This window comes from Orbicella faveolata, unplaced genomic scaffold (genome assembly GCF_042242905.1).
Source record: "Orbicella faveolata isolate gen_17 unplaced genomic scaffold, um_ofav_v1 contig_27, whole genome shotgun sequence".
Lineage (NCBI taxonomy): Eukaryota > Metazoa > Cnidaria > Anthozoa > Scleractinia > Merulinidae > Orbicella > Orbicella faveolata.
The window spans coordinates 6,749,941-6,775,114 of NW_028301555.1; the positions used below are offsets into that span (position 1 = coordinate 6,749,941).

At 39.7% G+C, this 25,174-nt stretch overlaps 1 protein-coding gene across 6 annotated transcripts in view; it reads left to right on the forward strand.

Moving 5' to 3' along the window:
* Positions 1 to 875: 875 nt before the first annotated feature.
* The window catches only part of LOC110049507 (obscurin-like), a 123,825-nt gene continuing 99,526 nt past the window's right edge, over positions 876 to 25,174 (forward strand). For 2 of the 6 annotated variants that reach the window (XM_089296657.1, XM_089296658.1), the window contains exons 1-16: positions 878 to 1,390; positions 1,492 to 1,557; positions 1,887 to 1,998; positions 4,527 to 4,617; positions 5,282 to 5,395; positions 6,206 to 6,322; positions 7,050 to 7,454; positions 7,923 to 8,045; positions 8,518 to 8,709; positions 9,594 to 9,705; positions 10,252 to 10,499; positions 11,087 to 11,209; positions 11,630 to 11,821; positions 12,239 to 12,589; positions 14,222 to 14,344; positions 20,901 to 21,098. In XM_089296657.1, the coding sequence (XP_089152783.1) occupies positions 1,267 to 1,390; positions 1,492 to 1,557; positions 1,887 to 1,998; positions 4,527 to 4,617; positions 5,282 to 5,395; positions 6,206 to 6,322; positions 7,050 to 7,454; positions 7,923 to 8,045; positions 8,518 to 8,709; positions 9,594 to 9,705; positions 10,252 to 10,499; positions 11,087 to 11,209; positions 11,630 to 11,821; positions 12,239 to 12,589; positions 14,222 to 14,344; positions 20,901 to 21,098 (2,691 nt within the window). In that variant the 5' untranslated portion in view covers positions 878 to 1,266. Of the gene's footprint in view, positions 1,391 to 1,491; positions 1,558 to 1,886; positions 1,999 to 4,526; positions 4,618 to 5,281; positions 5,396 to 6,205; positions 6,323 to 7,049; positions 7,455 to 7,922; positions 8,046 to 8,517; positions 8,710 to 9,593; positions 9,706 to 10,251; positions 10,500 to 11,086; positions 11,210 to 11,629; positions 11,822 to 12,238; positions 12,590 to 14,221; positions 14,345 to 17,827; positions 18,152 to 20,900; positions 21,099 to 25,174 lie in introns of those variants that run through there. The other 4 variants (XM_089296660.1, XM_089296662.1, XM_089296659.1 and 1 more) reach the window with 3 other exon arrangements.

Here is a 25,174-nt window from a genome sequence, read left to right on the forward strand (position 1 = left end):
AAAGCCCTTTTTAAAGGCCCCTTCCTGATAATAAGCTCCCTTTTAGAATCCCCAACATTATGGGCGATGACACCCCTAGCTGAAAGGAACCTTTGCAAGTCATGTTTATAATTTAGAGCTTTGATGAAAAGTCTTTCCTCATTGTCCGTTTTCAGTCACGACAAGCTTGTCACGCAAGGAAAAATTGCGTGAGGTATTGAAGGAATTTCAGCGTGGGCGGGCTTCTGTGTAAATCTAGAGGACTAGAGTTTTCTGTAGTTCACAAGAGTAACGCACGGTGATCTGAAAGACGCACCCGAAATGTGTGAAAAATTACAGGTGCTAAGCCTTTCATTGTTGAACTTCGCAAAAGCAAAAGCAAAACACATAGGAATGAAGAGCAGAAAGGCCGAATAAATCAACAAATTGGGTTTTTCTTTCCCACCTAAGAAAAACATGCAGGAAAACACACGTATTTGAAACTCAGAGACCCTGCGTTACCCGGGGTAATATCTTAATTCCTGGTAAATATTTTCTGTGTACCGTTAGACGTCAATTAGCCAATGAGCATTCGGAAGTAATCCTAATGTGTTAAGTCGTGCCAAATATTTGTCATTTTTTTGCCGAAGCTAAATATCTTACTAGCCCCCACTCGGTGGAGTTTCTTGTAATCCGCCGTAATGACTTCTAAATCCCTTTCAGACAATATACTAGTATTTTTAATTTTCTAAAGACGACATTTTGCTCCCCGATCAGCACTCTTCTCTTTTGGACAGCTTAATTTAGACAATTATATGGTCTTTTTTTTGGCCTAAATGTGGACTTCACACGGGGTAGCGTGAGGCATTTGTAAAATTCCTTGTTATTTATGCAGATTGTGAGCGGCTCCGCGTTCAAATAATTTTGAGCTATTATCACTGCCAAAGTTAATTATAGCACTCGCTCTTCATGACGCCGTTTCAAGGAGAAAGAAGACAAAGAGTATATGACAGCTGACTCGTGAATGTGGATTTCCAAAACTCCTTTGTAGTTGCCCGCCCAAGCTTGGAGAAAATTTCGAGCGAAACCAACCCGCGTTATAATTTGTGCGGGTAGTGCAACGCCTGAACTTAAACTGGCTAGCTAGTCACGCTGTATTGGATTCAAACACATTTTACAGACTTAATCTAAATCCAGCCAATGATGAAAAGTCCTTGAGGATAAAGTACTGACATTTGCTCACCCCCGGGGCAATTTGATCTTTACCTTTCAATTCTCGCTACGTTTGGAGTATAAACAAGGGCCAAAATGGCCTCGCAGAAAGCGAGAGAAGAGCTCGCTCGACAATCAGGCTTCGAGGATTTGTCGTTCGCTACAAGGAGTTATCGCCCAGAGTACGCTTCTTCTCCAGACTTACGTGGCTCATACAGGCGTGAGTATATTCAGGGATTAATTTAAGAGTTAATAATGTGAAAGTTGAGGGACCATTTCTGTAATTTAGTTGTTCAATGGCTTCTTTCGTTTTCTTCGCAGCCGGACGAGTAATTCGAACTTCTGAAATAGAACCCACGTTACGAGCCAAGCTTGCTTTCACTTCAGGTAACTTAAAAGAATGCTTGATTTATTTATCAAGATAGTGGTTTTAAGTGTAGGAATGTTTCGTTTGATTAGATGCAAATTCTCGAGAGCTCTGAACTATGATTTATAACTCGCTGAAAACACCAGACATTCCACCACACATGTGAATTATTTCGCTAGTTTTGTCTGAAAACTTTAACTTCGCTCAGTCTCTTGAGGTTATAATGATACTTGCCGTGTTCTAGTCTCTTAAGGCAGTTGAAGTTGTTGTAGTTTTGTTTGCAAAAAACGGAGTTGGTTATATTTAAAATCGATTCATTAAACTAATTTTGTGTGTGTTGGTAAACCAGGGGGCCGTGACCGAAAAGGTCGAAGCATTTTGACTATTCCAGCCGGAAAAACCGAAGATTTGAGCGTAGATCGACTGGGAGATACGCTTGCGTACCTAACTCAATCACCAAGGTATATAAAATTATTTCTACTTCAAATGTTCTTCGATCGATTCTTGTAAACTTTTATCGATTTTGTACAAGAAATGTGAGCGGGTGTGAGACAGCTTTCTCCTCCATGTACGTGACATTTTCTTTGCTTCGTTCAGAGAGTTCCGCAAACAAAACTACAGGATTGAACCAACAATTCGGTTAGGATCCCTTTTCTGGCTAAACAATGCATGCAGACACGCAAGGTTAATTTACAAATTACATAATTCCCAACAGATTCGCGTATGGGACAATTTAGTAATTATGAAACACAATCTTAGTGTAAGTAATTTTCTATTCGTGGCGCAAATGCGCAGGAATTCTTTTACTTTGAAGTGCCCAGATTATAGTTGACATCCTTTGTTTATGTTGGGTCAGACTTAGTGATGGAGAAAATAAGAATATTATTGCCAAAACAAACCGAGCCAGTGAAATAACAAGTTTTGTTCCTCTTGAATTAATGTCAAATGTATATTTCCTTATACCCCATGACATATCAGTTACGTATGGACCTTGTTATTGACCTCAGTGATGTCTGGAACCCGTTTTTATGCGAGTTTATAACAATAATGAGCACTGGTGTTTGCCCAGAGTCTGGTTACACCATTCAATAATTATTTAAATTTTCTTCAAGTTAAGTGGGTCCATGCCGCAAATTTTATAAGATCTGCAGTTTATATCAAATTTGAATGAAAAGACAATTACTTTAATTTCCCTCTGGGAAACTGTTGAATCCAGACAATATACAGACATAACATTACAAAGTTTCATTTTTTGCTAACATTTGCTTGTTGATTTAATAAATTGTTATGATTCCTATGCCTGGGAAAGGCACATGAGGCATGGTGGACTATTAAGGGGGCATGCAATAATAATAATATTTTGAACAGATCAACAACTTGGACAAGCTTGTGTAAAATTGGCCACTCTAGGAATGGGCTATTAGGGCCAAACTTCACATTCCTTTTCTCAATTTCCTACACCTGCCAAGATCTGTCAATGGGAAAATGATTGTGCTGTCAAAATGGAATTGCAAATTTTGGTCTGCCTGGAGATATGGAGAGAGATATAATTAGATTCCTGACCAAAATTATTTGAAAATAAATGGAGGGCATGTATGTCGATGGTTGAGATTTCCTACCCAGGTTCTTGGGTCATATGGTTTTGATCAGAAGTCTCTCTCCATCTTGGAGTATTTTACATAGATACGGATGTATCATTATCGTCAAATTGATAGTGTTAATGAGACAATGCAAATTGGCTGGATGGGGTTATGTATAATTATTAGCCTGCTAATGGCCAAATTTCAGTACCGTGGAATTCCAAAATTAATGCCCCCCTTGAAAGTAACAGTGCCCCGAAAGTAACATTAATTTTTTAACTTCCTATTGAACCCCGAAAGTAATGGTCCCCTTGAAAGTAATGGCCCATCTGAAAGAAGTGGCCCTTTGAAGAAGTCACTAAAAGAGAAACTCTCTGTTTTTAAGCGCAATGAGGATGGAAAAGCCTGACTACAGAACTGAACAACTTGAAGAGTTATTTCTGATTTTATTTCGAACTTAAGTGAATTTTTCTTGAAACTATGATTTATAAGCTGTAATGGTCTAGATAGCAGCAGAGTCAAATGATATACTGTAGTGTAATCAGCTGTGTTGTCACTTGTGATATAATGCAACTATTATACTTTTGGCCTACAGTTTAGGGTATTTTTTTGTGTATACAGTTTGCTTTGTTTAGGTGGGTAGTTAGTAAAGCATACATAAATGGAATTTTTAATTTCATGTGTTCTGCGTCCGCTTTGCCTGAAAGGATTGTTATCGTACAAACTATTGTAACCATCCGAAAGTGACGGCTACCTGAACGTAATGGCTACCCGGAAGTAATGGCCCCTTTTGCCTGCTAAATCTGAAAGTAACGGGGGCCGTTACTCTCAGAATTCTATGATAGTAGAGACAAAGGCCGTTACTCTTGGAATTCTATGGTAGTAGAGATAAAGACATCAATAAGTCATCACAAAGCACTTGACAGACCCAAGTGGTCAAGTTTCCATAGCACTAGATGACTAGACTTATCAGGGTTGTCAAAACTAGCCAACAGGTGAGAAAAAGCGCTATCTATCCATGATCTTGGCCAGCTACTATATAATACATGTAAGTCATATTCTCGCACTTTGATTGGTTCTTAATAATGATCTTTTGGAGGACAGACACATTGATGATATCATTTACATTCTCTTTTGTTTCTTTATTACATAAAACAAGTAGATTCCATGTTGTTATGTGTCTGTTCAGTAATAGATCACTTGTAAAAGATGTCAAAATGTGGTAAGAAAATCAGTGACACACTTGGCTATTGCCTCATGTGCCACTTTTTTGTTCTTACCACATTTTGATGTCATCTATGATCTATTACTGAACAGATGTATGGCAACATGGAATCTATTAGTTAAATTCGTCGCAAAATCAGCCACCTACTCCAGCAATAAAGTTTGCTATTTATTGTTACTTTTAGGGATAGCAGGCAGAGTCAGCTGTACACTGTTATAATTGATCTAAGGGGTTCATCGTGGAAATCTGCCAAGCCTCTGCTCAGGACATTACAGGTAAGGCCAGTTATAAATTAAATCCAGTGACATAAAAAAAAAAAAAAAAAAACAGTCTGGGGCTTGCTCATCAGGTTTGAGCTTATCTGGCTTCCCTGGAGGTGAGCGCACTAACCATGAGGATAAATGCTTTACTTCTTTCATAAATTGTACCCTGTACTGGTGCGCAGACTGGGTTTTCATCTAGATAGTGATAGGAAATAAAGTATCGAACGGATTTAATCCTGGAAGTGAGATGTTCTGTCCTGTTTTCACTATTTTCTAAGACAAATTTGTATATGTATACATTCCCAATAAAGCTGATTAAAATGTACATGTTCTCTTTCTCTGTTAAATTTTCTAAAAAAATTCAATCCTTCCGAATTTTTTTTTTGGTAGTTTTTGCATACTATTTGTCATAGTTGGCCAAGAAATCTCCATGAGCTAGGACAGATGGTGAATATACATCCATGTAATTTTTTCTTATAACAATTTGATCTTAGGTAGAAGAATTTTCAGATTTTGAGTCTGAATGAGGGTAACCTCCAGGTTAACTATTTATTTTTTTTAATCACTGATGTACATGAATGTCTTAAGAACATCCAAACAGTACTTGCATGTTAACTTAAATTGATTCCTCAATACTGTTCTGTTGATTAAATTTCCATTTGAATTTTGTCTACAGGAGACAGTTTCTGACAAAGTGCATGAGGTCTATATCATAAAGCCAGATGCTTTCTGGGAAAAACGACGCTCTGGAACTGGACTCAAAAAAGAGCAGTCAAGTGTTGTGTTTGAGGTACAACTGTAATATTATTATATTTTATTATTTTATAAACTAAATTTGCTAGGGTGATGGACATTTCCTTAGTCAGGAACTTTCGAAAACTGTAGTTTTCAGGTTCTTATTATATGGCTGAGAAAATAACTTCATTGTGATTGACTCAGAGCTGGCCAGTTTTTTTGTAATTTTTTAATTTACAATGCTGTGCAAATGGATGAGTGGGCATTATTTGGTAACTTTCTCAGTCACATAATAAAGAGTGGTTTAAAGAAAAGGGAGGCAGCATGGCCGAGTGGTTAGAGCGCCGGATTTAAGATCCGTAGGTCCCGGGTTCAAATCCCGTTCTGACCGCTAGTGATGTTGTTCTCGGTAGCCCCGAGTTCATCTTCTTGACTACGCTTGTAAATAGCCAACTGGTCTGCCTCCCGCCAGTTGGGATTCTTAACCTAGTTATGTTTATTTGGATATTTATTTATCATTGTTTGTTTACATTGGTCCTGAAAAGCCCCGATGGGGAGTGGCCAATTACGTGTACATTTTGTACCTGTACAAAACTCAAGCAAGTGAGGATTCACTTCAATGTACATAATACACTACTCATGATAGCTGAAAATTAGATTCAAATTGCACTCATACAAAGGCTTGTGCAGTTTTGAGAGAATTTTTAAATATAACACATAGTGCAAATCATTAATTACGCTCACATTAATATTTACTACCTACACTAATCAGGCTACATTTGGATCCTTAGGGTTGAAAAAGACTTCATTTACAATAATCTTATCAATACTTAGTTCTAAAACTTAAGATTGTTGTGTTTTGCAGACAACATTATTGTCATCGTCCAGTAAACTACATCAGTTTGCTGAAGAAAGTCAACTCACTCAAGAACTTGGTGGCACCTTACCATACGACCACAACAGATGGATTAATACAAGATTGGTGAGCATTAAATCATCTTTAATGACATCACCTACAAAGATGCCAACTTGAAACATTCAAAATCTGGGAGATCACCCATTTAAATACCTTCTTGGCTCTAAAAAGTTGACTAATGTTTAAAGTAGAGTGTGGCCAATTCAACCACAAAAATGTGTCAAATATCAAAGAATGTAAAATTCCAAAAAATGCCAAAAATCCACCAAAATATGTCTGAAAATGTATTTTATGGGCTTTCCTTCACATTGTCCAGGAGATTTGGTGACCAGTACAGGAGACCAGGAGATTCAGTCTGTATCCAGGAGACTCCTGGTTTATCCTGGAGAGTTGGAACAGATGCATTTATGTGGTGGATTCTCCTGTAAGCAGACAACCGTGTGATCTACAAAAAAACTCTCCATTTAGAAAGGTGTCTGTTTGCTAGGGATTAATAATGTAATGTTTGAATGTGATGGGGACAATGTATAACTGTCCACTGAAGGTGTCCACCTTTGGAAGATTTCTGTTAGTGAAAGTTCAACTGAACTTGTCTCTGCCATGAGATTGTCCAAACCCTTCTTGTGCTCCTCCAATTGTAATGATCCTGCATGATTTATTGAGCCAGGGCAAAATAGCCATGCTGATACATGTACAAATGTTGAGCTTACCTCTAAATTCAGAATAATGTGTCTTTACAAACTTTGCATTCTACTTGTATAATAAGTACAAGAAAATATGGTTGGCGTTCCAGGAAATTGAAAGAATCTCAGAAGAGGCCATCTCCCTGGATGACAAATTTGATGAACTTGAACAAGACCTTGACACTCACCAGCTGGGCAACAATGTCGCAGACACAGATAATCTCATACGAGAGCATGAATCTAAAAGAGCAGTGCTTGATAATGTTGGACATCCACTGATTCAAAGAGGAGAGCACTTGATTAGCTCAATAAAAGCAAATGAGCCCCTTGTTCCGCCGAGCCAGAATTTCCCAGGGAGTCCTGCCTCCATGCCGAGCCAGGAACGACAGCAGGTTGAAGGCATTGTGACTCACTTGAAGTTAAGGTGTAGTCAATTAATGGACATGTGGGAGAAGAGATGGAAAGAGTTGATGCAGTGTATGGATCTCCGTGAGTTTGAAGCAGGATATCAAAAGGTACAGAAATCTGCCATGGGATTGGGAGGGGCTGTGAGTCACTTGGTCCGTCATGTGTACTTAACTCTGGATTCTGTAGAATGAAGGGACTACGAGTATTCCTTACTCCTCTAGACATAATGTCTGCCAATCAGTCAGTGTAAAAGACTGATGCAGACTGACACCAATGTGAAATTTGTTTTGGCCTGACTCCTTCATTGGGACCCAGACTTATGACCATCTTAGTCAGTCATTTCCTTATTTAAGAACCCCTTTAATACAGCCACCCTGTGAATATGGCCAGGTTTTTGTGATATTTTGGTGACCCAATTAATGGGGTTTCACTGGACTCATCTATTTCTACTCATTCATGTCTAATTACCCCATGAATGAATGCTGTTGGCAGTCAGTTGTTTCCACCCATTTAACCAAATCAAATCTGCAACTCAATGCTTTCAATTTTATTTTTTCATTTTATGTTAATCCCAGGTTATTGACTGGGTCCTTGGACCAGGTGAATCTTATTTGTCGACCTCAAACGATATTGGAGACTCCGTCATCACATGTGAGGTTTTGAGGAGAGAACATGAAGAATTCGAGCTCTCTGCAAGGGTTAGAGAATATCTGTTTCTATAGAGTTGTCTCTGTGAAGTATAACTATTGTCTTCTATTTAGATTATTACTTTTCTAATTAGTTAAGGCAGAGGTTAAGGTGATTCCCCATAATCACATTGCGCAGTCTCATTGTGCACGATTTTCGCGTCATTTACGTCATAAAACACAACTAAAAAACACAACTAGCGAACACAACTAACATACACAATTAAAAAACACAACTGAAAAACACAACTAACAAACAAACTAAACACAGCACATTTATTTTTACTGCTGATACAGTGTTCGGGTCCCCAGTGGCACAACTAAAAAACACTACTCAAAACCACAACTAACAAACACAACTAACAAACACAACTAAAAAACGCAACTAACAAACACAACTAGCAGACAGTAATCCTTATCTGTTTGTGAGGAGAATTCTTACTCTTATCATGAGGCTTGATATATATTGTTCCTTTTATTGCAGGAGGTTATCAACCACTTCGCTCAAGTGCGTGAACTGGCCAAAAAAATGCTGCAAGAAAATCACTATGCTTCCAAAGACATTAAAACTCAGAAAGAACTTCTGGACAGAGGTTGTCGAAGTTTTGCCATGCGCATGAACAGAAGAAGAGATGTCATTCTGACGTCGCTGAAATTCCACAAAAGTGCAGGGGAGGTGAGGGGAAGTTTTGATCTTACTACTTGAAAGATTTTGCTAAATTTTTTTTCTTCAAAAGGAGCTATAAGAAACTAAATTTTTAGTTTTCTCTTCATAGTTAGGGAACAAGCGCCACTTGATGGCGAATGCAGACCTGTGAAACAGTCTAAAATTGATCACAATTGTAGTTTAATAAATTTACAATGGCACTTGATTTTTCTTTGGCGCAAAAATCAGACGGATTCGATATTGGCAGGTACCGACAGTACAATACCGAGCAAATTAACATCAGTTATTGTTTTCAATATCGGTGATTTTCGATATTGGACGATTATTTTGGCGGTCTTGTTTTCTACGAAGACTTCCCTTCGGGCTTGCCAGCTCATCGAAAAAACCACAGTGGTAGATGCCGCAAAAATTAAAACGCGCAAATATAGGTTGCGGTAGTGAAGGTTTGGACTCCCGCAACGACGTTACGGTGGGATGACAAAAGATGACAAAACATCCGAAAACTTTTCATTTCTACATTTCTTTTCATTATAAAACGTACGATAGGGTCCCTATTTTCTATGGGAGATTTCGACTACTTTTGTATAACGTTCTTGTGGTGTTCCAAAGTTCCTAGCCAATGATAGAGCCGTCAACCGCACGAGTAATTGACGTGCACATGATGTCGTGACTGTTGTGGGATAAGAACAATCTCGAAAGCAGGTCCCGCATTCCCCTAGACCAGCGGAGTATGGTACAGTATATATCCCCATACCTACTGCGTACCTACTGCGATCCCACCTGTTGTTCTAGGGGGACGCGGGCTGCTGGTAATAGGAGATTACTGCATGCGCGCGGGGGGGGGGGGGGGGGTCTGACTGTGACTGACAATAATCTATTTTTTTGAATCTCAGTGCTCTGTTAATCTGGATGACTTGTTTGAGCTGCTGTGTTCTGATTCGGTTCTGATGTACGACTACGAAACTGCAGAGACCATGCTCAGGACACTGGAAGAGAAGGCTGAAGGTAAGTTGTGGTGTGGTCCTCATGGAAACTGATAGGAACTTCGAATTCATATGGTAAATTTTTGAAGGCCTTACCACTATTCCAGAAGTCGAGAAAAAACATATTGCGGACTAAAAGTTTGGGTCCTTTTTAGTAGCCTTGTTGGGCGTGGTTACCCAGTGGTTAGTTTGGTGGACTCTGGATCGAGAGGTGTGGGTTCGAGCCCTGGCTGGGGACATTGTGTTGTGTTCTTGGGCAAGACATTTTACTCTCACAGTGCCTCTCTCCATCTACGTGTATAGATAGATACCGTGACAGAATGCTGGGGTAACCCTGCAATGGGCTAACATCCCGTTCAGAGGGGGGGTAGAAATTCTCCTAGCCGCTTCATGCTACAGACACCGGCGATAATCGCTGAGAGAATGAGCCAGTTGGGCTTAAGAGGTTTTACTTGTGGTTGCTTTGGTTGCAACTCATAGACGTACTCCAGGGGTACACTGAACGTCACCAGTGTGACGTTCTCGTCACTCACGAAATATAGTGATAGATATTCTTTATTTATTGTAGCGGTCGCCGTTTCCTCCGAAGACACTCTGCGAGATGCTTTGGCCGCGCAGGAACTGATGACCAGTCCGGTCGCTAACACGCGTGGGGATGACGTCACCCCGAACTACAGCAAGGGTATTGCGCATGTGCGGCTGACACTGGACGAACTGAGGGAGCGGAAACTGCGCACAGATGAGCTGTGTGATGTGCGCAGAATCAAACTACAACAATTACTGCAGCTTAAACAGAGCGAACGAGACGCCGAGCAGGTAGAAATAAGATTATGCGCAAAAACCAACACTCTGAATTTTAATTCGATCAGGATGGAGGACCTACATGAAAACCATCTAAGGCTGATGAGGCTTTCTCTCTAAATATTGTAATTTATTTAAATGAGTTTGTCGAGTTTTGCTTCGGTGTGTACTTAAGACTTTATTTTCGTAAATGAGTCATTGAAATCATGTTTCTGAAGTCCAAAAGCCGAATTCTCTCTGGAATAAAGTTCCATGCAAAACTTATATAGTGGTTCAAGAATCTTGCAGCGTGTTGCCGCTCTCAGAAAAATTTTTTTTTTCTATTTCACAGTTCGCCGAAAGTTTACATGCAAGCAATTTTTTTTGTAAGCTGGCTGCTTCGAATGTTGTTCAAAAAATACGTCTTTCAAATTCGCTTTTCTGCCATTATTGGAAATTGGTACACAAGTGTGATAACTATATTTTACAAAGACCTTCACGTACGTAAAGGGAAGGAAGGATTATTTTGATAGTGTGAATCTGTTTGTGAGTTCTTATTGTCACAGGAAATTATCTGTACTGAAAATAAACGATTACTTGTGTTTGAACCAATCTATTGTCAGGCGACAACATGGATAAGTCAACTGCGTGACGCTACAGAACACAACCTGGGAGATGTGGGCAGAAACGCCGAGGATGTAGAGGCCTTGCAACAGGAGCACGAAAAACTGGAAGCTACCGCTAGAGTAAGAATTACTTTCTTGATATTGTGGAATATTTCGTATACATGTATTTCTGCCACGAAGAACCTTTGCAAGACATCCGATCGGTACCATAGCTATGAACGGAACGCAACGGAACTCAACGCAACACAGCGTAACATAACATAACGCAACGCAACGCTCATACATACGCCTACTTTAGCAGAAACCAACACTTAAAGCACATATTTTAAAATGTTAATTAAAAACTTTCTGTTTAATTTTGTATGACTATTGCAATTATCTTAACTACTGCCATAGTTATTGGACTATTCTACCGCACACTATGTTCAATTCACGACGAAGATTGCAGAAGCGTCTGCCGAAACGTGTTTGTTAAACTTAAAAGAGTGTCGTGTTTTCTTTACGTGAATAATAAAATCGAATCACTTGGATTTGTTACAGAGCACGTATGACTATGGAAGACAGTTCCTGCAGGCGTCATTAGTCCTACGACGTACATGCCGTTACGAGTTATCGCCAAACTACCAAATGGAAGAAAAACTTAACAACGCTTGGGGCGATTTCTCATCGGCCATGGCTGAGAGAGGGGCGAGACTATCTGTGGCTCTTATGTTTCACCGAAGCGCGGAGAAGGTAGGAAGGCTTACTTCCTTTTCTTAGAGTGAAGCCTTGGAGCCGAATGACTCATAGCTGCCGGAGCTTATCCCGGTTTCTGTAGCATGAAGCGGGTAGGAGTATTTCTACTCCCCCTGGACGGGATGCTAGTCCATCGCAGGCCACTCCCCCGCAATTTGTTAGGTTTCCCCAACAATTTGCCGGTACCCATTTATACTCCTGGGTGGAGAGAGGCACTGTGAGAGTTAAGTGTCTTGCCCAAGAACACAACACAGTGTCCCTGGCCAGGGTTCGAACCCGGACCGCTCGCTCCGGGAACGAGCGCACTAACCATGAGGCCACCGCGCCTTTTCTTAGGACCTGTTTTATCTTCCTGTCCTCGAAATAGTAACTATTTTGCACTCAAATGTTTGTGGTGTTTTATTTAATACCTAGCTGGTTCAAGAAATAGAGGAGCTCAGAGCTGCATACATAAGCGAGGACCTCCCAGAAGACCTCACGGCCGAGCTGGTCGAGCAAGAAATTCGCCGTCACTCTGACACCAGACATACAATTGACAAAGAATACGCCGAGACCGTTGCCATGGGAAAAGCCCTGATTGACAGAATGCAATTGCCTCCTCTCTATAGAGAGGACGGGGCGCCAAATCGCCCTCCACACCTCTTAGAAGAATCACTCGCTGACTTGGAGGAAAGAAAGATGGCTTGGGAAAGAGTTTGGCAGGACAGGGATAATAAACTTCGTCACTGGCTGAAGCTCGGAGACTACGAAGAACAAATGCGTGAGGTAAAAACGGGTAGTTTTTTTGTTTATTGCGTCGTTGAGTTTGTCTAATTTGTGCAGCACAGTTCTTACAAGCACTTAAATGAGCTACGTCACCGTTTCGCATCTTAGAAAGTTTAGCCTACATTTTTCAAGTTCGTCGTTTGCAATCCGTGTCAATCTTTTCCATCCTTAACCATCCTTGTTCCTTTATGGCTCTTTATTATCTCTTTGGCGTTTTTCTACCTTAGTAAACTATTATTTTCAGGTTTCCTTCCGGTTAAAGGTAATTTGTCTGTGACCAGAATAACTCAAAATGCCTTGACTTAACTCCTTTATGCTCTTACTGCGCCTTTCAATGACATACGGACTCTAAAATTCAAAGCTCAACCGACAAATGCGTTTTGCGCTACCGTCAATCAAATGCTCGGCGGCTCCTCCCAGCTTCCGACTACTACCGACCGCGCGGTAATCAAATCGTTGAGCACAGTTCAGACAACGAAACAGTGCTCGGCACTAGTCGGAAGCTGGGAGGAGCCCCAAACATTTGATTGACAATAGCGAAAAACGCATTTGTCGGTTGAGCTGTGAATTTAAGAGTCCGCATGTTATTGAAAGGCGCAGTAACTTGTGATTGAACAAATAAGCGTACTCTCGTATTATTGTAGTCAAACGTTCAACACCTACATATGCGTTAATCGATATGACGAAATGTACAATTCAAACGATAAAGTGCGCTGATAAACGATGAAAGCGAAGAAAGCGATGAAAAGCGAGAGATTGAAACGTTGTATGACTAGGACAACTACTTTGACAAGGACGGTTAGGAACACGAAAGAGGAAAGCGGAAGGCGGTAAATGAAACAAGATGATTGTAGTGTCGCGATGAAAATGCACAAATAAACTAGAAGAACGCATGCAAAAGCGCCTGAACAAAAGGAAATTATGCGAAAAAACCTAACTGAATATTGCTAACGTGAAAGCGAGATAAACGAAAAGAATGCGATGATCACGGAAAGAATGCGCGTACAAACGGAAAAAATAACAAAGAATTAAATGCGACTGCGACACTTATTTTATTAGTGTTGTTCCAGTTTTGAGCAGAGCTTGCAACAAACTAACTAAATTTGATATTTATTCACTGAACGGATATTCTGGGTTATTATATCGGCTTCCTGTAAGACGGACACCTCTCCTAAGATAGACAGACAGACAGACAGACAGACAGTCAGTTGAGACACTTTTCGGCTGTGTCCGTGATAGAGAGACTGGACTGTTTTACTGTTATTCAAGGAGTTGCTCGACGAATACTGTATTTACTTAATTGAGTGCTGCGGTCATCCCTGTGGGGCGCGTTTTCATGGATGGCGCTCACTTGAGAGCGGTGCTCTTTAAAACAATTGTAACATTTAAGAGAGAAAACATGTACCGTGTTTCTATCGAGCCATGGAAACACGAGTGGAAGTTTGGGAGAACGAGAAATGAATTGGGGCCTCGAGCCTCCATGCAAGTGTTTCCACAGCTTTTTCGAGTTCTCCCAAAATATCAGAAATTTAATTATCTTGACAGGAACGTTTGGCACTGGCCTGGCCGCACGTGACTGGTTTTCACTGGGTTTGGTGTAAAGTTTCTTATTTTGTTGCTGTTACTTTGTAGCTTCTTCAGTGGGTGAAAGACAAAACGGATGAAACAGAGGAGAACAAACACGTGATCGGCCAAAACCTAGCGGAAGCTGAAGCGCTCAGTTCTGAGCTCCAGGAACTGGAAGCGAGGCTCAAGGTTTGTAGCACGTGATGTGCATGTGTGCGCTGATTGGTTAGCAATCAGGGCGCGCACGCTTTATGTTTCTCGTATTACTACGTTGTCGCGATTTCATTCCATAACACGTGAATTCAGTTGGATAGTCCTTCCCTGTTTGGTCGACAAAGTGACATGATAGCATTACTCTCTCGGGTGTGAGTTGAACAAAATTGACTTGGCTTAGCAGAAAAAAAAGAAAAAAAACAAACAAACAAAAAAAAAAAAGAGAAGAAGTAACACGCCTCATGCAAATCAGCCGAAGTAGTTGAAAATTTTGCTTTCTAAGCTCACATGATTCGTTTGTTTGCCTGTTCCAGGCTCTCGGTCAGTGGGGACGATCGAAAACGCCCGTCCGCGCTGCCCGAGAGCCTGGAACAAGCTGGCCGAGGTACTGAAGCATTTGTACTTCTAATGACGCTTTTCGCTATTTTATGCACTTGTTATTGTACAATTACAACACAAAATGCCAACCTCATCAAACGGTTTTACTTTCTCATCAAGACAGAAACTTGTATAGTAAAGAAGTGAAACAATTGTGTTGTGTTCTTATTCTAACCTCTTGTCGCGCATTAGTAACACGATATCTGGGATGACCAAGACATTTTCCTGCGTGATAAAAGAGTTGCTTTCCATCGATGGTGACTCGACCTTCAGACGAGTGTGCTTCGATTTGTTGCGAGCTTTATCGAGTGTTCGCGAGCGTTAACACTCAGTCACACGATCGATTTTTTTTGCTTGGATCATGTTGCGTGAGCATGCGTGACCGTCTTGCTGCACCTTCATTAAGCATTTTCACGCAACACTGCGTGTGTAGAGCGACATTTGATCGTTTGGTCCTGTTTGACCGCAGCCTCTTACATAGAGACAGACGCTCTTTGGACTCGTCACGCAATCTTGTGGGGCAGACTCGTCACGCAATCTTTCTCCCCCACAAGATTGCGTGACGAGCCCAATGAGCGTGTGCTTAGCTGGGAGGCTACATTGTAGGCTCGATTACCAGCCCCTGTTCCGGAAAGGAGCCGGCGCCGTGCTGACACTAGAGAGCGGCATAAATCGAGCCTACCACCGCAAGTAGCCTTCGTATAGCTGTTCCCACCCCGCTGCCGTTTTTCTTCGGGGGTGGGTACGGCTGCACGTAGGCTATACTGCAAAACGAGCTGATGTCAATATTTCGACTTACGACATAGAGTCTTCCACAGGGCCAGTGCTATGATATTAAAAGATTTCCAACATAATGTTGGATCGTGTAGTCAGCTCAGGTTTATGTAAACAACAATGCAGTATTTTGTCTACTAGTTTGCACTTTGCGACAACTGCGGAATCTTCTTGTGTTTTTTTTTTCGGGGAGGGGGAGGGGATGATTTTGCAATTCGTTGGGAGAGAGATACTTGGCCCTATCTGCATGAAATTCTACGCGCCCTTCATTATCATGCCCGTGATGTTAGTATGTATCCGCGATTTTTGGAAGAAACTGGGATGAATGCTCGACAATAGTCACGGGACTGGGACAAGTAACGTAGAAAAATCAGCACTGTTTTGGTCAGGAAAATAGTAATAGTTTACGTTTTCGAGTGCTCCGAACCGAGATGCCCTCCCACCCAACTTCTGGAATGCTCTCCCGTGTTTTTTTTTTTTATATATATATAACGTTGAATTATTTCTGACCTTACCTGTGTCAGCGCTGTTAAAAATATCTGCAGACTGATTGCACTTACATGCTGCTTGTGCTTTACGTAAAGTATCATAAATCTCGAGTACAGACTTGATGGTTTTGATGCTTTATCGGGGGAGATGTCAACAGGGGTTTAAGACGTAAGCGAGGACTCTTCAACTCGATCTGCCTTGTTCTGGTTAATTAATAATTAAGCTCAAGAAGATATCCGAGTCCACGCGGGATTCTCGCGTGTCGCGGCAGAGGAGGGAAGACTCCTCGCATGTCTGTCTTCCGGTTTGCTCGCCTTCTGAGTTTCATTGGCTGGCCTTCAGTTTTGAGAGTTAGTAATCTCAAACTGTACAATATACTACATAATACACCAGAAAAATTAATAATTCTGCCTCGGTTCACTGTTAGTCCAGCATAAACCGGCTTTCGAACAACCCGTCCCAGGCCGGGACAGCGGCTGCTTTTGAATCGCGCGATCAACAAAATAAATCTATCCTTTTTGAGTGACTACGTTCGTCTTCCTCTCCCACACTACACCAGAGGAATTTGAAAACGGAGGTTTCACTCTGAAAACGCATCAAATGTTTTTCGTCCGCACTCATCACACCAGAGGAATTAAAAAACGGAACAATCACCGGTCATGTTGGATTTGTGTTCGAGGAAAACTCGGAGAGGGAAATCATATGATAATCGTGACGCCATTGTTTTCGAAAAGCTCCGTTTTCAAAGTGTTTTCCGTCCACACTTAAACGAAAGGCCGGCGTTTTCAAATTCCTCCGGTTTGGAGTGCGTTTTTGCGAAAAGCTCCGTTTTCGTGACAGATTAGCGTGGACGGTAGACCCAACAGGAGAAATAAAGCTGTGTTTTCAATTTCTCCGGCATGGTGTGGACGGGTCCTTTATCTTACAAGACGCTGACTCACCTACAAACTCGCGCGTGCCACACGCTACCTTGACGGTCTTGCCCGGCTCAAGCACACGAGCCGTTAAAACAATACTCCGGCCTTGTGTGGACGCTACCTTAACCTTGTTTTTTTACGGGGCGAAAGGAAGGCATATTTATTAGTGAGTTATCTGCGGAGCCAGCTTTCTCAATTCAAGGTTAACAGTTTTGACACCTTTGCAAGTGATAAAAGTAGTGATGATTAATGAAATCCCTTGTGACAAAGCTTGCATTTCATCAAATGACAATAAAAATATAGATACGATCGCCGAGAATTTTCTGGGTTCAAAGCTTGGTTCCACCGTTCTTTCACCCCTCCCCCGCGGGGTTGTGCCAAAAAGGTAAATCAGACTTCGCTCTTTATTCGCAAAATGGGTGTGATGGTCTAACCGGAAAGAATCAGTGTGAAAGAGGGTGTGTATCTAAGAAAACGTAACTCTGATTCATAAAAGACTGGATATTTCGATAGTCCCGCGGTATACCCGAATCCAAAATTCCGAGAAGTGCGCTCGCCGATTCCAAGAAAAATGTAATAAACTACTGAGAACCGTGACAATCTACATTGTTGGAATTTTGTGTGTGTATCGTATGTGCTGGCGTTTGTTCAAGTTTGCCCTTTGTTCGAAACGGCAAAACTTTTATGGATTACTCTTGCGACTAAAAATTTGCGACAAAATGATATTTTTCCTTGCCTGAAAATCATGTCACGCCATATCCTTTAAAGGCTACAGGCATTGTTTATTGTCATATAAGGAGTATATTAAAACTAGCTTTGTAAATATTTTATATGCGAGTTTCTTAGTGTCATATCGCGAGTCGCCATGTGTTCAAAAGGTTTAATTTTGTCTCTAAAGTGTCACAGTAGTTGCTTTTCAATCGTCTGATTTGCGCAGACATGTAATTTGAGTCTGTTCGTCTTACAAGCGAACCCACAAAAAGTGAGCTGCGACTGATTGAAGGTAAACATTTGCCGCAAGTATGAAAAGCATTTAGTCACTGGGGCGTGGAGGGCGCCTTGGAATTTGGTTGGCTTCAAGTGTGTCGGTATTTTGCGGCGTTTAAAGTTTGCATAAGTAATCAGCCTTTTGACTGTCGATGTGGGATTTAGGCTGAATATCTCAACATCCGTTTAAAACATCTGTGTTTTGCTCGGATCCTTTGCTTGAAAGTTCGTCCAGAAGGTGAGTTGATCAAAGGGATTTTGTTGTTTAAATTCAACGAAGCCATTTGAGTGCAGCATGCTGATGAAGGGGAGACCATCACAGGGTCACGATTGCTCGTCATTAGATGCCAAACTCGAAGTAACGTTGTTGGTTTCTGTTCGTTCGATCAAGCGTTTCATTGCGCTGGATCGTGCGTTCGATTCCGTGTCTTTCCATCTCTTATCTTGATGACCACGTAGCCGTGAATGCCTGCAAAAGATGTTTAAGAGTGCGCGAATTCATGCTAGCAAAAGAGCAATGCATTATTGTTGTGGTGGATAAATATTAATTGATTAATTTGTACACAACCACTGAAATGTTTTAAGTCGAACGCAACTGGAGAGAAATTCGATTTGTTTCTGTAGCCCAGTTTCGAAATATTCTCGATAAGCGATCGTTGTTAGTAATTTACCTTCTGTACTAGAAATTTAAGTTGCGCAGAATTGTCAATGTTTATAAACGGCATGCATTAATTCTTTTAGTCCTTTTACAATCAAGGCACTTAGTCATGTAGTCACAGACTGAAAGTACTGCTTTCTCGCAGAGGGATTGGAAAAATTCGTTTAAACAGCGCAAGCCACTATGTTGATAATGGATTAAAATGGTGATGTTTTTCGTGCGAATTGTAACGCGAAAGGTGATCGCGAGTACAGTAGCAAAGCGAGAGCTCTGAACTTTCATCTAATTAGCTTTCTCGTTCGAACGATTTGGTTTTATGTTAATTTCATTGAATTAACAAAGCGAAATTAACACGAGCGATAGAGAATCTTTAAAGCAAGTTTATTTCATTGTAACTTTGGGGCGTTTTAAGATATTTCGCTCCAACCACGCGATAGAAATTTTAAAGAAAGGCTTTGCTTTTAGCCGGGCTGATGTCTTCGCGATATCATTGTATGTGTTTGGTGTTTAAAAACTTTTTTTGATGGGATTAATTGAAACCTCTTACATGTAAATGTCTGCTTGTTCGATGTTAACCTTGTCTAAGTGTGCAAAAATTTTCGCCAGGACGTAAGCATTCGAAAATGTATTGCGGCTCGCTCTGTTTAGATAACAAAAATAGTATCTGACACCGACGATGAGTTGTGTATTTCGGGAAGTTCCATACTGCGTGTAAACAAAGCGCTTTCGCCATACGCCTGAAATCTCGTCAATGGATTTTCAGGACTTGTCTGTTGCGGTTGAGAAGGTCAAAAGGTCACTTGATATATCACCTAAATATCTATAACAAGAAGGCAACAAGCTTTAATTGAAGAGGGACATGGGAGGTTATTGCAGAACTTTCAAAATTAACGTGAATTTTTTGTGTGTGTGGGTACTCAGAAACGTTTCAAATGTTAATCGCTTTGGTTAGGTATTCTCAGAGTTTCATTTCTCCACACTGTAAAATTAGAACTTGGAATTTACAATTTCACTCTCTATCCATTGAGGGGATAAAAGTAAAATTTGAAATAAAAATGTAACAGGTGTTTGTGACTATCACATCACAATTCAAGTCAGTTTCAGCAAGCATGCTCCAAAACATGCTCAGGGGAGCTCATATTGCGTTCAAGTGGTACTTAAAATTATTGTGATATTTTAATGACTTTGCGACATTCTTCCTTTATTAGAATCATTGAATATAATAAGTTTGTTTGTGTATTTCCGTTGTCACAATTAAGTCATTTGGTTTACTTGTAGGGCTTTAAGTTCTGTAAAATTAAAATGATTATAGTTGAACAGAGAAAATTGTGGGGTAGTAGAATTATGAAAACTGGAATTTTGTGGCAGTTATATCACAGTTTATGGATCATTTATAAAGACGGTGAATTAGTCGGTGAAATATAAGTAATCAGTTGACAATTCAAGAAACTTTTACTTAGAACAGAAGAAACAATACAGTAGAACCCTGAACAGTGACAACCATCTTTCTTATGTACCTGGTATAATGAATGACATTTTTCAGCCCACCAGGATTATAACATCAGTAAAATGTGTGGAAGAGAACCATGGTATTGGGAGCAGGGATGGCGCAGTAGTGTGAACGCTCTCCTCCCACCAGTGTGGCAAGGGTTTGATTCCAGCCCAATGCGTCATGTGGGTTGAATGTGCTGTTGGTTCTCACCTTGCCCTGAAGGTTTTTCTCCAGGTTTTCCCTTTTTCCACCATCCACAAAAACCAATATGTCCAAATTCCAGTTATTCGACCAGGATAGAGGACCTGCATGAAAACCAACTAAGGCAGATGTGGCTTCTTCTCTGAATATTGTAACTTAGTTTTTGTTAAATTTATTCATGGCAAATGTGCATTAAAATGAACAGCTTTTCCACTCCCTTGGTCCTTCAATTTGTCAAGGTTGTTCTCCCAGTTTACCTGATTAGTAGCAAATCTGGGAGAATGACGTAAAGCAAGAGGAAAGCCCGCCCTTCCCCAGTTAGTAAAGCAAGAGGGAAGGGGTCAAACTTCACTCCAGTTAACTCTACATGTAAACTAGACGTTCATAATTCTTCTAAATCTTCCTCAGTCTTAAACATCTAATAGCATTTTTCTAACTTAAAAAACTACTGTTTCGGATTTTCTTTTATTTGAAACATCTTTTTAATGAAGTTCCATGTAATTTTTGTGTATCATCTGGAATGCAATCACTTGAAATGAAATACTATGACAGAGTTTTGCATGTTTTTTTTTTTCTGATTGCTTTTTATTTGGGAGTGAATCATTTTTTTGTCACTATTGAATTATCTGTTTTTAGGACAAAGAAAAAGAAGTTGCTGAGCTCATTCAGATAATCAAGTCACTTCATGTAACTCCAACAGAAGAAGAAGGAAGGCAGCCTTATGGAAGGATGGCAGATTCTCTAGAGGAGGCGTGGAATGACCTCAATGTACAGTTAGAGGGAAGGAGAATACTTCTTGACACTTCTGTAGCTTTTCATCACAGTGTAGAAGAGGTATGATAAAGTTTGATGGAAATGAATGTTCCTGCATAAGTGTGACTGCGTCATGTTTAAAACATGAAATGTCCAAATGGCACTGCAAGTAAGAGTCAATGTGGGATACGCGTGCTTGTAAGGGTTACCCTTACAATCAGGGTTTTCATTGATGTTTCCAGTAGGAGGGCAACTGGTTTTCACAAGCTGGCAAAAATATTTGGAGTGAATTTCTTTATAGGAAAAACTTTCCACTAGATGGTCATACCAGGTAGGCAAAATGGTCCTCACAGCTGGTCCGTTTGTCTGGTACCTGGCCCTTAATGAAACTCCTGTTACTATTATTGAGAGCAAACCATTGTCGAGCCAGTCATAATTATTTAGGTTAACTCGGGTGCTATTTAGGCTGGCTTACTGACTCATGTCATATTATTGCAAAATAGTTTATTGTTATTTTGCCATTTTGTGTGTTAAACCTGCCCATGTAATTGTGGGTGGATCCTTGACCTTGACAGTCCTTCACTGTGGTCTACACGCAGATGCCCGCAGATAAAATAGTGTTCCCATATTATTGGCAAGCTTTACAAACTGGTCAGGAATTCCCCCCCTCTACATTCAGGCATCCATTACACTGGCGGTGTGCTGTTCTAGAAAATGGCCATACCCCTTTTGCAGAAGGTTTTGTTGCAGTGAATCACTGACTCCCCTGGAAATTACAGTTTAACTTCAAACAACTCCCTGCAAAGCTCCCACCATCCACTCTCAGAATTTCCAATGGCCTTGTAGTGGGTATGGGTATTTCCCTGAAATTACATGTACACAGTGATAGATAGTGGCCATGTCCAAAGCACTGTGATAATGATAATGATGATGATAGTGATGTTAATTTTAAAACAGTGTTGATTTTACAAGTATGAATTTACATGAATTGAGATTAAGTGCTTGCAGATGCCACCAAATCTTCCTTTCTGGATTTCCTGTCCCAATATCATTATGTAACTCCCCTGGGGACAAGGGGACTCATTGTTACCAAAGTTTTGTGTGGCATCTGGCTTGACTTCCTGTTAACGGCAGAAGGTCAAAGGTTGCATTATATATTATCTGTTATCAGCGATTAAGGACAAAGGGTTCAGTAAAATTGGCATACATGTAACTTCTTGAGAGTTATTTTGGGATATGTAGCCTTTTCAGCTCTGTGGTGCAAACATTTTCACTGACCCACATTCCTGGAGCTTGTTGCAGCTGTGCTTAGCTCAGATAAGGGAAACATATTTAGTTAAATCTATTTAACTTGATGTCAGTTCTGTGACATTGACAGTTGCAATCTGGTTTTTAGCAGGATGTTGAGTACTATAAGTAGAATCTTATACTTGTCTGGGTTTAAATGGTTGTGGAAAAGATTATACATGTACCTGCCAACTTTTTGTAAATCAAATGCGTGTGATTTTTGTATCCACATTACCAAATTTGTGAAACAAATCTGACGACTCCCCAACATTACTGAAGATGTTCTGATGACTTCCAAACATTGCCGAAGATTCCCGAAGATGTGCTAATTGATGAATTTCAATGGTTGCCAAATGTAGGGGCGTGAAGCACCAAATCTTGGCACCATCCTCTTTTTGCTTGTTATGTAGGACTTAAATGTGACACTAAGTGGCACCCAGTGTACTATATTTGGGTGTAAATTGAATTCAATGGTTCACATAAATGGTTACTGAACAAGTAGTCTGGAACAAATGGTATCAAATGAAAAACTAAAGATGACATTGGTCTAATACAATTTGAAATTTGATGTGAAGTCTTATCCCTGTTAATGGACTAAATCTGTCATCAAAGGTACTTGATTGCTTGTTTATTCTTTCCAAATGCAGTATAACTGTTTCAGGTTTGAGGCCATGAGGTACCAAGAAATATATTTATTAAGTCAGTCATGCAATAGGAGTTTAATCATGATAATTATATGCAAAAGGAAAGGTCCTAACAAGGCTTGACCTCTTAAGAAAAAGATTGCCCTGAAAAATCCATGGAATGCAAAGTAAATAGCAATTATTGTAGGATTTATTTTTTTACGATACCTTTTATGGGAAAGAGAAGTTTGTTGTATTTTGTAAATTCAACCCAAGTTCTGGTGGTCTAATCTGTTCTTTGTAAGGCAAAACCCTTTGCATCTTCTCTTTACAACATTGACACACAGTATGGACTGTGAGTATTCAATAGTTTTAACAAGCTAATTTAGTAATTGTCCAAAAACAAATCTTGTAATCTCTCTAAAGCCATGCACTCGGCATATCTTTAAAAGTTGTATCCTTCAAGATGTTCTCTCAGCTACAGTAATGAATGCCATTTTGCCCAAATGTTGTATAATAATCTCACTGATTTGTTCAATCTGTTTGTTGGCATGCATTAAGTGTGTGTAGAAGCAGAAATTTTTTTTCCAAGATCAGTACTTAATCTATGTGTTAAAATTGTTTTTATGATACCAGACCAAGAACAATGTTTAAATTGTTTACACATGAGTATTTCCATCTGCTGTTAAGTATTTTAGTGAGTTAGTTACAAGAATTTTTTTTTTCATTTCCAAAAAGTTAAATCAGTGCACACATGTAAATGATAGCTGCAAGTGTTAAATTTTGTTTCATGTGATCCAGCTGGCCCTCATAGTCTGCCTTTTGAAGGTATCTTCTATTGAGATATTTTTGGTGTTTGTTTTGGTTCAAATTGCTGTTGATCTTGTGCCAAATGAAAGTAAAAAGCCTAAATTTTATTCATGTTTTACATTGTAGCATATGTGTAAGCTGTTACTTTGAATGTGCTGAATGTGTTATAATCAGTGAAGTTTGCTAAACATATGAAGATGCTTTAAGCGTTCTGAATTAAGTGGTGCAATCAATTATCTAAAGGTACTTGCTTTATGTTGTTAATATTGTTAAGGTATACTAGTCTATTATTCTTGAACAGTCCTTAGAAGAATTTTAATTACTCAATATGTAGCTAAAAATACCCTTTTATCATGTTGATTGAAGGTTAAATGCCTCTAAACAAGATTCTAAATTATGGAATACAGTGGAATCGCGATTTTTCTTACCTCTAAGGGATACAAAAATTGGGTTGAAAAATCGGATGGTTAGAGAAAACAGGGTAAAATTACAGCGTTTGACTGAGGAGGGGGAACAACTTTTGGTTCGAGTTATCAAGAGGCTCGAAAAACTGAGGGTTTGAGAATTTGGGATTCCACTCTAATTAGAATGAAATAACTGCGTATATAGATGGAATGATAAAATGTAGATGAATACTTTTTAGATTAATATGGATAATACTCCAATTAGTATGGAATGTGTGTTTCACCGCAGGTATTGGTGGATGTTATTTTCAAGTCTATGCAATATAACACTTTTTTTATTAATAAATAATTGGCTTAAAGGTCAGACCAAAAAATAAACAAAATCATGGTGGATTATTTGTTCCAACTGCACTGTTGTTTTCCTTTTTTTCTTTAATTTGAGTAAATGTCTATCAAAGTTTCCTTTAAGAAGAAGAATGGAAATCCCTGATCACCTACTTGCATGTAGTTACAGAAATGGAACTGATTTGTCTTTATACTGTAAATCGCTCAGTAAACATTTCCTTTCTTATATCAAAAAAGTTCCTGTTTTAATGTCAGTAGTTTTTTGACAGATAGTCAAACTAAGAAGGGACTCAGTAAAGGTCTAACAAGTGTCCTAGTGAGATAAGTTATGATGTCAATAACAAATTCCATCAGGTCAATAAATGTGCTTGCCAAATCATCATATGTGTTCTGTTATTCCTAAGTGAGTCAGATAACATAACTTGCTGGATTTTTTATGCTTGATCTGTCTCTTTAACAGAACACTGTCTAACTTTGACACCTACATGTACTATTGTATGCTATTAAAAGCAATAACTTCCTGATTCTTTCTAAAGTCAATCAAAATTATTTGTACTCTTATTAATTTAAAAGTTTTTCAATACTTACAGAGTACATGGTCATGTGCGGTGTTTTTATGACCTTTGACAATTTTTTGTTTTTTTGGCCTTGGCCATGAATAACGCCTGGTAATAAAAGTGTTAATGTC